The 15,179-nt window shown below is 42.4% G+C and overlaps 1 protein-coding gene across 1 annotated transcript; it reads right to left on the minus strand.

The window, feature by feature from the left end:
• Positions 1-5,174: 5,174 nt before the first annotated feature.
• On the minus strand, positions 5,175-12,238 carry LOC139679763 (C->U-editing enzyme APOBEC-1-like). Its single transcript, XM_071571796.1, has 5 exons — positions 12,205-12,238; positions 10,746-10,773; positions 9,962-10,350; positions 8,665-8,783; positions 5,175-5,714 (listed from the first exon to the last, which is right to left on the minus strand). Exons 1-5 carry the CDS (start codon positions 12,224-12,226, stop codon positions 5,688-5,690), a joined length of 585 nt encoding a protein of 194 aa, XP_071427897.1. The 5' UTR covers positions 12,227-12,238; the 3' UTR covers positions 5,175-5,687.
• Positions 12,239-15,179: the final 2,941 nt, after the last annotated feature.

The following is a 15,179-nucleotide window of genomic DNA, read 5'->3' on the forward strand; positions in this document are numbered from 1 at the left end:
GCCCACACAGGAGCAGACAGCCTGCAAAGCTATTTGTGTGACTGTGTTCTCACTGGCCCTGCAGTGACCTACACATTTCACGAGGGCTCCAGGGAGCATGTCTCCTGCCTCTTAGAGCTGCACTACACTGAGCCACTCTTTGTCCTCCCCTGTGAAAAAATGGTTTATTTATCTTTCTGTATGTAGGTAGGAAGCTGAAAACCATGACCATTGAAGTGCTATAGCCCAGGTACTAACAGCAAAGTTGGCCAATTACTGGAAAGATCAGCTGAGAGTATTGAGGTTAGTCCTGGACAGCCCTGGTAGTTCAGCTTGAAAACCTCACTGGAAGTCAGCAAATCTTCACATGAGAGTGAATGAGAGCACCACAGCTCTCACTGTGTGGAGTAGTTTTTAGCCCCTGAGCATTTTCACCTAGATCAGATGTTCAATATGCTCTCTCCTTCACCAACTGTCCTCTGCTGGAGGCACCTTTGCAGTCCCACAGTCTTCTGTTTTTACACCTTTTATTGCCTGTAATGTGGCCAGCTATGTCTAGTTGGTGACTGTACTGAGAGCTGATCAGAAAAAACACCTGGCATAAGCAAAGCTCTATAGCCTGTAGATAGATAACCTTCCGTAGGGGCAAAAATCAAACCATCCTCCTGCCTGTCAATCACTGTGTTTCCACTAGGGGACCCCCTTAGCACCTGATCTGGTGGACAGTCTTTACAAGCTGAAGATACGGGTTCATACTACGTATCTGCTCACCACCACATTCCCACCACCGAAATTACAGATGGATTGTCCTCTATAGTCTAATGGATTGAGGCTTTGCCAAGCCTAAGTGTGTCCCACATTCTGGGTTTATTCTGGCATTTCCTTCATGATGGTTGCAAGTTCTCTACTCCATCCTGTTCCTCTTTCTGGGTAAGGCTGAAGGCTCCTGAGTTGCTCCTCAAAACACCTCTTCTGATCATAGGCCAGCTGCAGGAGGACTGCTCCCACAGTGCCTTTTCCTGCTAGCAGAGGTCACAACTGGGTGCATCACAAGCTTCTTACAACTTTAGACTCCTGAGGCACTCTCAGCTTGAGGAATTTTGACCAGCAATAGCAATGAGAATTCCTTGCAAAGCATTAATTTGCAAACATGGTGTTGTATATTTTTTTCATATGGTGGATATTATTTATATAAATAGAGGTCTTACAAATGAACGTGTAATTTTGTCATTATTTTGGTACCATGTGGGTGAGGGAAGTACAAGTTGACACAAAGGACTGATGTCATCTACTCTTTCTGATTTCTAGAGTGACAACCTGGCACTATGCTATTAAACTTTGTCCTTTGACTTGTAATTTTCAAGTGTTGACAGTGTTGCCCAGCAGATCAAGGCAGATAAATTGCCCAGGTACTTTGGAATACTACCAAAAATATGTGGTGTAGATGCAAAAGTTATTTGAGATGTTTATTGGTGGCAAGCCTATCCTCCCCATTCAGGAGTTGTAATTGACAACAGTGGACACAGAAGTGCTGAGCCAACATACTTCACAAAATAAGAAGAGAAGTAGATGATCTCGGTCTTTCAGCTTCTGATTTTGGCCTGTACAACATCATTGTCCTTCTCTGTAGTTGGAGAGTTACTAGAAAAAGTAGCATTTCCTAAAAAAAAGCAGTTTAGAAACCCCAGCAGTTGGCTTTTGCTTAAAGTCTGACTAACATTGAGTTGAAGATACATGACAATTGGTGACACCGTACAGTAGAATAAATGCAATGAGTAAATGCAAAGAAACATTGACTGAATTCAGAATACATTCTTCTGAATCTAAACCAGATTAAATTCAAAGTAGACTGTTCAGCTATTCAAGATGATTCAGCTATAGGAATTTAGATCTTCTGATATGGAGAATTTTTTAACCATACTTTTTCTGTTCTCAAATACCAATTAATATTATTTTTATAAGATATTCTCTAATTTGGCATTATAAATTAATTCAACCTCAAAAGCTTTAGGTGTCTATGCCCAGAATAACTTCCTGGGGGATGATTGTTATGCAGTAACATTACTTTTTCAACCTAAGTAATTTCACTTGCTTTGCAGCCTGGGTATATTGGGAACATTTCAGTACTGCTTATATACTTTTCAGTACCATGTATCTTTAAAGCCTATGCCTTAAGGAGATAGTGGCTGTGCTATTCTAGGTGTGTCCTTTCTTTATATGCACCTGGGTTGAAGGTAACATCTCAAGAGGACTGTGGCAAATATACCTCAGGACCCAATTGCCCAAGCTATGGGAAATGGGGGCTTATGATTTCTGTGAGAATGTTTCCCCCCCAGGCTGTGGGGAATGGCCACAGCAGGAGCGTATGGCATTAACCTCAGTCTCACTTGGTTCAACTTCCCTCAATTTGCAACTATAAATAAGGCACAGGCACATCTGAATAGCTGTACAGGATAGGTCTTTGATAACAGAGGAAACAGGATAAATGGGATGGGATGGTTATGGATACAGAGTGAGAAACTGGGCATGGCTGCCATCTCCTGGTACACGGAGGGTGTCTGGCACCAACATCATTCCCACAGCTGCAGACAGCATTACTCCAGGTCAGTACACAACGTCCTTGGAGTGAGCAATAATAAGAAACAGATTACCATTAAACAATGCAAAGACACAATCCAGACCCTTGCAAAAAGAAGCACATCTTCCCACTGCTTGCTTTCTCTTTCTCTCCCCCGTGCTGGCAGTTGGAAATCAGGATAGAAAGGAGTTTCAGGGTCCTGTAGTCCATTCCTCTGCTACTTGTCCCTTCAGGGCGGTTTCAGCCTAGATGTCTTCATGTCCAACATTGTCCTCTATTTCGAGTAGTTTTATGTCCTCTCCCTGGTGCTGACCCTTTAGTCTTCCTATGAGCATAAATTTCATTATTTAATCACATATGTGAGCAGTTGAAATCACATTTGTTTCACAGAAGAAATGTTGGAGGGATTTGGCAAAGAAGAGATTACTTGTTCAGACAATGCCAGTGATGATGAACAGAGCCTCTGAGGGGGAAGAAGAAAGTGGGTTGCTGCAAGAGCAGAGGTCAGGGCAGAAAGGGAGGCACCAAAAGGTGGCAGGTATTTTGAAGGCTACCTTTGGCTTTTAAATCTCTCACCCATTTTTATGATAGGCAGGTTTCCTCTCAGGCTTCCAAACCCTCATCAAACACAGCTAAAACTCCATTGTTGCTGCTGTTGTCATTGTTGTTATTAAGCACTGTCTTGGTTTGAGGGGAAAAAACAAAATGTTTACCCACAAGCGGGGGGAGGGGGCCTTCTCCACAATAATCACGCCGCTCTTTGTCAAATTTAAGAAAAGGAATTTTAATACAAGGAGGATAACTGTTCTTAACTGCTATATATAAACAGACTAGTGCAAACAGCTTCCCCAACACCACAAGAGAAAGAAAGAAAAAAAAAACCAAACAATAAAACCCAGCAGGTTTTCCTCCGAGAGGAAAATTATACTTAGACAGTGTCAAATGTCACAGCCCGGCTGGCTGCGGAGTGAGTTTCCAGTCCCTCTACAGCGAGACAGACGAGTGGTGAGCTCTCAGATGAACTCTGTCTCTTCCCCCTGTGTACCTTGGCCAAGAAGCAGAAACACGAACGGCCAGAAGCAGTCCCAGGGCAGGCAGCCGCAGCGAGCTGGCTTCTCCTCAACCCCTCCCCCCACACACACACCCAACTCCCCACCGTGTGTAGTCCCCAAGAACAAAAGAGACAAACCCTGCCCCCACCCAAATGATCAGTAGTTAACTACTTCTTTTTGTTAACTACTGGCATGGGCAGTTAGTGGCAGGGGAGAGAATTTACATAATAATTCCAAACTACAACAAGCACCCCAGCTCAAGGACTGCTAGGACTTTGGAAGGCAGGGGCTGATATTGAGAGAGGTAACCTTCCTGTCTAAAGGGTGCCTGTGTCCTCACAGAGGTGAATGCACCCAAGTTTCAGGGCAGGGAAGATGTTGATGCCTCCACAGTATAACCTTGTTATTAATTCACAATCAAGAACTATCCTACTCTATAAGTTGGCACAATGTTTTTAGCAGTCCAGAGGGACGGAAGAGGATGAGAGCAGACCAGCAGACCTGCTGTGGTTACCTTTATAGGCAAAGAGTGTGGTAGACCCACCTCTAGGCCCTTACATACCCGTGGGGTCACAGCAGGGATACAGAAGATTGCAAACTCAGAGAGATAAAACTGGTGTGAAAAACTTTGCTGAGTGGACTTGAAACTGGCAAGCTTCCAAACAGACGACAGGAAGTTTGTCCTCCTGTCTTTAGTGGGAAACGCCTGAGCCCTGAGCATGAATGGTTATGGACCTGACTGTACTCAACTACACACCAATCAAGTGATTTGATTTCTCCCTAAGGAAATGAAGACTAAACACAGTAAAGGCCAGAAAGGGGGCATGTGACATCCAGCATGAGGTCCTGTACAGGGGGAAGAATACTTTAGCCGTGCTGTACATTGCTTGGAGTTATTTTGTTTGGTTAATGCAGGAGACACTCCCCACCCAGCTGTGCTCACCCTTACAAACCCTCTCATACTGCAGGGACTGGAGTTGATTCCTTAGCCTGAAGCTTTTCTGGCTGTCTTGATTGTCTGCTAAACATCTGGAGATTTTGGCATGGTCAATGGATGCTAAAAGCACTAATAAACTTGTAGAGATAGGCATGGTTCCCTCCAGCCCCTGCCTTGCTCTTCAAATCATCATTTGTGCCTGTATGTTGCAGATTCCAGCATCAGCACATTGGATCACACAATGGGCCTCCTGCTTGGAGGGATTGGGAATTATGAAACATGGAGCTCCCAACATGATTCATTCAGATGTTCTGCATTATTTGCAGTGCAAATGGAAAACTGCTGCAAGACCGAACACACCTGTTATCTTCTTTTTATCTTCTGCCTGTACAGATACCTCAGAGCTTTCAATATCTTCTACTTCACCATTCCACTCAGTGTTTCCAGCTGGAAAAGCAGAGATTTTTTACCTTGTTCCTCCAGTTTGCAATGAACACCTAAGCCTCCAGAGTGTGGCGTTACAAGGGAGGGATGTGTGGCCGGGAATCGAACAAGAAAAGCAAAGTTTCCACAGACCTGACATTTTACTCTTTTATTCTGTCTTTTTACAGTCATAAATGTAGGGAGAATAAAATCTTAAAATAAGGTATTATTACAGTATTGTGTAAATACTGTAACAGCACAAAGCGTTTGCAGAAACATATACATGTACCCATAAACTTCATAAGAAATTTTCAAAACAGGAATGCATGGCTCTACTTCTTTGGAACAGATTGGAGCATGAAAAGTGTCACTCGCTGGCCTCTCAAGAGGGTACACACAGAATCTCATTACAGAACCAACAGACGTGGAATATCTGATTACAGGGCATAGTTTCCATCCCCAGTGGACTCTCAGGAAGTCTTATAAAGAACCAGAGGACTGTGTTGTGGATGCCTGGCTGCATGATCTGAACTTCCTGATGGGTTCTCATGCTCTGTTCAATGCTTAGCAATGCACAGACAGTGGTAAGAGCCTTCTCTGGTGGCAGCAGGAAACTCATCAAGGCTGCAGCAGGAAAGATGGCCGGGGACTGGCTTTTCTGGTCTTGTATCAATGCACAAAATGAGCTTAAAAGCATGACAGCGATGCTGGTTAGTATTCAGTTTGCCAGCAATGGAGGAAGACACTAATAGGAAAAAAGAAACATGGACATTAAAAATTAGATGCCAAAAACTTAAGTTGTTTCTTCATCATGATATAGAATTTGAAAATACAGCACCTAGTCCAAGAGATCACCCTGATCCTCCCTCAGTGTGTTAGATGATCTCCCTTGGGACACAATTTTCCCAGCAACAGGGGAGCACCTCATAATTTACTGTGCCATGTACATCCCTCCTAGAAAGACAGACCATTTAGAAACAGAAGCATTTAAAAGGTGGCAGATTGCATAGTTGAATGCTGGTGAAGTGGAGCTAGACCCTGTGGAAAGGCAGATTTTTCAAGGGTTAGAAAGGCCCTCCAGAAGTCTCTAGTCCAAAGCATGTTTGCAGCATGGCTAACTCCCAAAGCTGGATCTGGCAGCTCAGAGGAAAGTTCCCACTGACACAAAAGATGGAAGTCGGACAGCCTCTCTGGGTTCCATTACAGCACCACTGTCAGGGGAGACTTTTTCCTTCTACCCAGTTGGAATTGCCCTTCTTGAAGCTTGTGCATGTTATCTCATGTTCCCTCTGTGTATCTTTGAGGAGAGCTTGGCTATGTCTTTACTACATTTGTGTAGTGGCAAACTGCAGTTAGATGCCACATAACTTTCTTTTCTTTGGGTCTGGCAAAGCCAGTTTCCTCAGCCTCTCCTTGTAGGGCAAGTGCTCCAGCTTCCTGCCCTTTGCAGTGGTACTCCACCAAACCCTTTCTGGGTCCTCAGTGTCTTTCTTCTGCTGGAGGGGCCAGGACTTGACACAACAGTCTGTTTTTCTCTGGAGTTTGTGCCCGGAACTCACTCACCTCATTACACCTCTGTATAATTAGTAAAACAGGGCTGGATGTTCAAAAGGGCTGAACACATTGACCTTCCCATTCCTTCTGTGGAGGTTGGTAGTTAGCAGAACTACTGATAGTGAGCCATATTCACCTTCATTTTAGAAGTGGCTTTGTTTAGGCTGAGACAGCAAAGTAGCTGAGCGAGTGCCTGACTTTCATCATGACTGTCCCACTGCAAACTCCCGAGCCACCAGGACTGGACAATAACCAGCAAAGCTGCCTGGGAGGGACAGGTAATTTGTTAGCTGGCTCTTTAAAACGTCAGCCTGAAGGGCATATTCACCTTGTGCTGCAGCACAGGGAACCGTGCTGAATCAGCTGTAGTTTGTAGTTTGTACTCACAAGCATGTAGGAAGCAGGGAGCTCTCTTCAGCTCCCTGGTAAGCATCATTCTATGCATTTGATTGTGCATAAGCTGCTAAATTATTTAATCATCTCAAGCATGAGAAGACTCAGAAAGGCTGAAAGCCAAAGGGAAAATGTCTCCTAAACCATTACACTGCATTGCCTATGCATTAGATCAGATGATTGTCTGAATACTGTCACTGACTGTGTATCCTATCACTTTAATGTCTTATTCAGACAGGAATTAGAAAGGTCAGGTCTTGAGGTATTAAAAGTTCTATATAAAGTTTAGGGTGGATGGAACTGAAATGAAGTGTAATTTTCTCAGTCAGGAAGTTTATAGCATCCTCAGGTGCTTATAGCATCCTACAAACAGGTTAGTTTTGTGTCTGTGAAATATAAGTTCCTGCCTGTATAATGCAGTTGTGTGCAACCCTTCCTCTGTTTAACCCTTCCAGTTTTTGAGACATTAGTCTGGAATAGTAAAGAGCAGTTCTTTACCGAAAGGCTTTTCAGTGTACAAAGTATAGAGGGAGATGCTCCCTGTGTCCAGTGACAGCCTCGTGCTTCTTCAGGCACGACCTGAGGCTCTCCATGGCTCGAGTGCCCGGGGGGAAAGGGGGGCTCCACTCCAGCCCTGCCTTCCCCCAGTATATGGACAAACCAACATGTAGGTGCAGACAGTACATGGGCGTGTGCAGCAGTATAGGGGTATTACAAATTTATTACACTACTTAATTACCATAACTGAAGGTTACATCTAATCTTAGAACCCTCGCCCCTCGTACCACTTTGGTACCACTCTGGTGCCACTCCCAGAACTGCCGTGTTGGAGCACCTCCAAGGCGCCTGGGACTTCCATATTCTTTTGACTACCGTATGTATTGTTATTCTAGTCCTGGTACATGTGTCCCATGTGAGATGTTCTAGTTGCAATCTTACGCTTAACACAGAAATTCAGGAATGTAGCACAGAGGTAGAAACTGTTAGCTACTACCTCAAATGTGAGAAGCTATAGACCTATTTAAAAATCTACAAATATATAAAATCCTAAGGAATCATCTCCATCTCCTGCCATCCATTCAGCATAGCGGGACCGGTTCAGGCAAGAACTGGCTTGGGCCACAAAGGGTGGGTGAGCCAGGAAATTAATTCCAGTCCTAGTCATCTGTCCAGTTCAGTTCACCATCTTCTCTTTCTTATATGTTGTGGGTATCAGGCTGTACAAATAACTTCTGCAGTTGTATGGAGAGCAAGAATAAGGAATGCAGATCTCAGTTGCATGATAGTCCTAGATATAAACTCTGATCTTGAAAGCAAATCCACCCATCTGGGCTTTTGAACTTGCTCAGAACTTAACTAAAATCAGTGGCCCTATCCCAAGAGGCAAAAAGAGAGTACTTGAATCATGATTACACAGCTGAAGAAGCTTTTGGTCAAATAGATCTAGCAACCTGCAAGTTAATGAATTGGTAGCTGATTCATGTAAAGGATTGAAATAATGTACTGTTTCCTTAGTAAAAAACCTGAGAGTACTACTAAATGTCTTCTCTTCCCTACTCATGGCCACGAAGGCACAAAGTAGCAGCAATTTGTTGCCTGTTTGGCCCTCTATTATGTAGCATCAAGCCCATGCTTATTTTTTCTACTATAATTTCTGCCAGCACCATTGGCAGGGTCATCCAAACCTCCTTTTGCCATGATTGTACATTAATTTTCATTCTCAGTGTGTTCTTCAGGTGTCTACTAACCAAAAGGATATGACCAAGCTCTCTCCAATTCAGAAAGATGTATGGAGCGAATTGCTGGGGCCAATAGTCATCTTCTCCATGTTGGTGTGCAACAAAACTTCTCCAGCAGTAACTGTAATCTAGAAAGAGACATACCCAGTCACTCTTGATGAAAGGACACCAGTTCTTTCTTCGTTAACATGCCAGTTTGTCACTTGTTTTCTCAGTGAGAATACAGTAAAGGGCAGGAGAACAATATCCATGCAAGGGATTACACAACTCCACAAATAAGTTAGTGGGAAAGGGAACCAAAACTCTACAAATAGCAACATGTCTGCAAAACAATTTCCAGAGACAGAAATCACTGTGATGTCTTGGGCAATCCCCTATCATGAATAGCTCATCAAGGCATAAAGCTAGAGCACATTTCCTGAGAGAGAAGGAATCAGCAAGTGGCAGGACTGAAAAGGAAAGTGGCACATGCAAGTCAGAGCTGGCCAGGTATAGTTTTGGCAGTCTTATGCTTGAACACACAGCTTTGGTAAGACAAGCTCCTTCAATCATGGATTTGTCTGACTTACCTCAATGATCAGGGAAAACCTAGAGTGAACACTCTAATATTTAGCAGCTTCAGATTGATCTTGGTGTTCATAGGGTTGTCAGAGCTTCTGTCAATGCTCTGGTGGTATAATCCCAGAAATAGGTTCCACAAGATAAGCAATGTCCTTTAGGATTATATTAGACCTGTTGGATTTCATAGCTGCACACTCCAGTAGTAAGTGTCCAGACAGGTGTGTGATGTTCATCTCTTCAAATGTACATTCCTTTCTGTGAGCTGCTTGTCTGAACTATTTTTACAGCCAAGTATCAACAGGCAAGCGTGGTATACACAAAAAAAAGGCACAAGTGCAAGACATGTTCTCTGTGATGCATTATCTGAAAGTCTCCTTTAGATATGTTTCCTTCTCTAGATATCAAGGGACAGCAATTAATTGCTGCAGCTGATAAGCTGATCCACAGATATATATACTATGAGTGACAGCTTCTATCTTAAGCCCAGGATCTTTCACTGCATATAAAGGAGGTGTGGATGGCTAGAGGAAACCCCAACTCTCCATGTTGAGATTTGGCAAGAGGAAATGACCATGCAGGTCCTGCTGCTGTATAGGATTGGGGAAGAAATAAGGCAGAAGAGAGTGATGTTTTTGCACTCACTAGTCCCCAATACCAGTCATCACTTCTGTTGCAAACTGAGAGTGCACATAATCCCAGAACTTTCAATCCACACCCAGACAAAGCCAAAGAGTAGCTGGGTTACCTGCAAGATTCATGATACGTATAGCGACTCCATTCATCACCAAGTTGCAGAGACCTTGCCGGTTACGGATATCCTCGTGCCTGAACAGCTTAGCTGCGTATATTTCCAAGGTCACATTCCAATGTGACCTCAGGAACTCCAGAATCCTCCTAGAGCAATTTCCACAGGGAGTAGTCGAAAGGAACCAGGTGATGGAACAAGGAGCTGGTGGCACATGATTGAAACAATTTTCCAAGAAGTTGACTTCAGCATGTTGGTTACAATTGTTTGAGCACCAATTCCTCCAGATGGAACCTCTTCTCCACCTGATTTCATATAGCAGATAAACCACCTGTGGATGTTGGTTTGGCAAATAATTTCTTCTGAAGTTGTTTGGGTTTATCCTCCACCTGTGACAAAAGTAGCAGCAGTATTGTGATCCCAGCTCTTCAATTATATTTGGTCCCATTGTGCATTGCCAGCTCTCAGGATCAGTCAAGCCTCCCACTCTCAGCCTTTCCTATCATAAATAAGCAACCAATGATTGCTTATAGATGTTGCAATCTAATGATCTAAATCCGGAATTTGATGAAGACTTGAGGATACCCACAGCACCTCCTTGAGAACTGTTGGGGGAGTAGAGCAGCCCCATCACCATGCAGAGATCAGCAGCAGTCAAAGCAGTAAGACAACAGGAAAGGAAGACTGGGAGAAGGGATGTCAGGAGGAAAACAAGAGACAAGACTATCTCTGGAAATTGCACTGGAGCTCAGGCAGCACACAGGGATACAGCTACATCTCTTACCTTTGGTTGTTCCTTCTGAGTGCAGGATCTATACAGAAAAGATCTGAAAGTCATTGAGGATGGCAGATCAGAAAACAAAATTTCCCCCACACTTTCTCTCCAGACCCCTTTCAGTCTATACACTCCCTTCCAAATCTCTTTTCTCTAAAAAGGTGTAATAAGTAATGTCCGCAGAGCAGGTTAAGCACTCTGGAATGCAGCAGAGGTGGATTCCTAGCTGGGAGTTGAACTTGATTGTTTGTTTAAACTATGCTGTACATAAACCCTCACTTGGTTTAATACATTAGTGTTGATTGTTTAAACACCGAGTTTAACTTCACTGACTTCAGCAGTACTTCATCCTTTTTTTCCCTGACTAATTGAAGAGCAGAATCAAATCTCTTAATCTTTTAAATCTTCCAAACCACTTCTACTAGACAGGCAAAATTTGAGCTATTTTCCTGTTTGTACTCATAATGTCAGTCTAGACAACAACATTTTCACAACCAACAATCCCTTCTTTACTTATTATGAAACTGTTTCAAAAGCTAAAAAAATATCAGTGCCAAGGAAAAAATATCAGTGTAGAACAGAGAGTGATTCCTGACCGACAAATATCCATGGGCTGGCACAGCAGAGCTGCCTAATTATACATATTTTGTGTACACGTGACAATCAACTTTGACCCCATGACTCATTCATCCCTTCCCAACTGAGGGTCTAGAGAAAAACAATTGCAGATGATCAAGGCTACTTATTTGTTTCATAAAAGTCCATCCATACCAAACTTAAGGATCAAGGAATTGTCACTTTATTTCATAAAATAATTGATTAAAAATTAATTTCCCTTTTCAAATTTATACATGTATTTTATATATAATTAAAATCTAAAATAATTCTTTTTATTGTTATTTTACACATAATATATAATATAATAAAAATAATTTACTTAGGACTAAGATACTAAAGGTACTTTTCCCACAGCTTAGCTCTTTAAATTGAAGAAATATGAAATATATGGACTGAAATTACATTTCAGCAGGAATAAAATAGTCTTCCACATCAACAGACATGATCAATTCTTTGCACAGCCATATTGCCCTGATTCTTTAAGAATATTCTAGTTGTTTATCACAATGAAAATAAAACAAGTGAATAGATAAGCTAACTAATTGTCTCCATTCTTGATAATTTTTGAGGTCTCTTTTCACATTAAAAGTATTTTTGGATTTTGAATTCTTCCTGCCACATCAAGGTTAACAAAATCATATTAATATTTTGAAGATAGACCTAAGACTCAAGATATGGTAATGTATTCAAAGAGATAGTACACAAATCCACAAGTGTCTCCTGTATATCCTCATGCGACAACAAAACACATTTGTCTCTATTCTCCAGTTCCTTAGATACAACTATATACAGTAAATATCTACACTTGAACATGGAGAAGTAAGCCTGCATTTCACATAAATGTACATACCTCTGCCACCAGCAGCAGCCATGGGTATTTCTGGTTTTATGTGTCACCCCTTGAGTGATGGATCTGCCTTTATTAGTCTTAGGTTTGTTTCGGTTTCTATTCCTGAATGTTGAACTTTGGGCGTCTCTAATGCTACTCAGCTGAATATTTCTTTATGGTGACTTTTTCTTACGCTTATTTGCTCTACCCCACTGGCTGAAGCTGAAAGCAGGTTCCTGGCAGCAAAAATATGTACATGAGAATGTGGCCATTCAGAAATGGATCTAGCCCTGGATACAGGGTTACTTTCCAGAAGATGGAATTAACATGTGAGCCATTTTTTTCACAGCGCAGAAAGAAATTGCATCTCTTTGTTACATTTAGCTCCAGAATAGAAAAGCAAATCTTCTCTAGTAACTCAAATGCGCTGAGAGACAGAAGCATTTACACAAATGGCATCAAGCCACACAGCTGTGGAATGGCAGATAACTTTTCTGACACTCAGTATAAGGACGTTAAGCAGAACCCAATGGAGAGAAGGAAACAGAAGACATCACATGCAAACCCCTGTGGGTCTGTGGTACTCTAGCTGATGGTTGTTCCCATTTCCCTTTATGGGACTATCCCTGTGGAGTTCCAAGGACCACTCATACCCCCTTGAACCTAGGTCCTCATGTAAACAAGGAAGACCCTCAAATGTGTGTGACCACTGAGCTGTGGTTAGTGACAGTGCAGACACCCTCAGGTGAACTCTAAGCAAGCTGTTCAGCATCCAAGAGAGCTTTATCAGTGGACACCTAGTTGTGAGATATTTTTGAAACAACTGAGAAGAGCTCTGCACTCACATGGACACCCTGAGACCAAGACCTGAGCCGGCTGGGGAATATTTGCAGATATCATGACAGATCAGGTCAATGATGTAAAAAGGGCAGACTTTTTCCAGGGCCTTGAGAAATCTGCTAAGCATTATGAATTGGGTATCACCTTCATGTGATCAGTCTTGTAACTCACACAAGATGCAGCAAAAGAATATCTTCCATTTAGTCCGAAAAATTAGTGAAACAATGCCAGTTTCTAGTCAGAAGATTTCTTCTGACACACCCAAAACTAGTAGAGGAAAAGGATTACAAAAGCATTCTTCATACGGTTCAGTTGGAATCAGTCTGTCACTTACAGTTTTCTGTGGTTTCGTGACACAATTATTTTGTGGCATGGTGCAAGCTGTAGAAATGGATCCCTGGTGAGCCATCATCCAGTAATGTGCATTCCCTGAGGATAAAGCCATTGCCTTCCTCAGTGCCAAGTCTGATGTGGGATTGTAAAGCTAGAGGAGTGATTTATTTGTATTCTCTGCAGCCATGTCTCAGTATTCTGTTGTCAAAAGTTATTGTGTTTCCTGACAGGGCAGACCAAACAGAAGTGTATGTGAATGGTGGTGGAGTTCAGAGGGAGTAGGGATTCAGGCACTTTCAGGACTCTCTGTGAAGGACAAGACTAGTCATGGCACGTTATCAGGCAGTGCAGTGCCAACAGAGTCTGCCTTCAGGGGCTCTTCTTCTGCAAGGTCACCCCTCACTTCACAGTGTAGAATTGTTCCCTATTGGTTGCATTATTTCATACCTTAGGAAGAGTGAATAGGATCGACTCAGACACTCAGAGACTCTTGAAATAAAAAAGTGATTGACTACTGTGGTTTTGAGTTCATGGACATAATTCTCAGAAAGATCAGGAATGCATTGCTGCTGTAGTACTCTCCTCATTGCCTTCGCCCTGCATTAGATATTTACAAATATGCAGGTGCAAATTAGGCTCTGAGATGATTGAATTGATCTGAAAGAAATTGCTTGATTAGCAGCAGTAGTCCCTGATATAAAACCAGCAACGTGCCACAGAAAGCAGGGAGAGAAAAACGAGTCCAGGCAGAATCATGGAATTAGCAATACAATATTTTCAGGTGTCTCCAGGAAGCTTAATGTGCTCTATGAAATGGTGGAAAACCGAAAGCAAAAAAAGAGAAATTTAAAAAGGAAATATTGTTCAGTCATTCCTGACAGTCTAATGTGAGGAGAGGAATCCCTTCCAAATTGAGTTGCTGGTTTAACCTTAATAAAATCAGAAAGACAAGGTTACCACACAAGTCAATTTTCATAATTCTAGAAGAACTTGCACATTCTGTTTACAGGAGAAAAAACTTCAGTGAGTCAGAGGAGAATGATGGCCTCCACAAGGTTGTTTACTGGGTGGGAAATGAGTTTCTTGATGTTTATCAGCAAACAGCAGTATAATCCAGTACACCTTCAAATTGCTATGTGAATGTAGCAAAGGTCATATATATAGATGGGATCTCGTATTACTGAAACACCTGTGACAAAAATTTTTATCCTACTATTCATACAGCCAACTGTGTCCCCTTACAGAAGCTGCTTACAGAAGGCAATATTTGAGATAGATGTGAAGGTGATTTCTGATGCTGAGCTATTGATAACATTTGAATATATCTCACACACTCCAGTAAATGTTTGGGGTTTTTTTAAATAACCAGCACCCTTATATGAATGCCTCATGAACCTAAATGCATTTTGGAGGGCCATACACAGCAAAGGGCACATGGAATAATGGACATACACTCACTCATGACTCCTTTAGCCACCAGGTTCCTTAGACCTTCATGAGAATGTTCCCTTTGGTGATAGTGGAGCTATGCTGTATACATGTGACAAGATTCACCATGGATAACAATCTAGAAGCTTCACAGTTTCTTCAGAACACTTTGCAGAGGGCCTCCAGGATACACATGAAGTGACAGAGGGGGACAGAGAAACAGGCAACTAGCTCCCTACAGATGTCTCCCAGGAAACAGATGCAGCATAACAGTTGTGCAGCAAGATGTATTACAGAGGTGGTGTCTACTGATGTACCACTCCCCAAATTTATATCACTAAGCCACCTGGGTCTCAAAAGGACAGGCACATAGTTTGCATTTTTCTCATGCCTTT

Source organism: Pithys albifrons, chromosome 1 (assembly GCF_047495875.1).
Source record: "Pithys albifrons albifrons isolate INPA30051 chromosome 1, PitAlb_v1, whole genome shotgun sequence".
NCBI classification, from domain to species: domain Eukaryota; kingdom Metazoa; phylum Chordata; class Aves; order Passeriformes; family Thamnophilidae; genus Pithys; species Pithys albifrons.

Excerpts from the sequence above, each read along its gene's own strand:
- LOC139679763 (XM_071571796.1), bottom strand. The coding sequence starts at position 12,226 with ATGGCTGCTGCTGGTGGCAGAG. Across the intron at positions 10,351-10,745 it reads CTCAGAAGGAACAACCAAAG|GTGGAGGATAAACCCAAACA; the intron begins GTAAGAGATGTA and ends CTTTTGTCACAG. Across the intron at positions 8,784-9,961 it reads ACGTATCATGAATCTTGCAG|ATTACAGTTACTGCTGGAGA; the intron begins GTAACCCAGCTA and ends GTCTCTTTCTAG.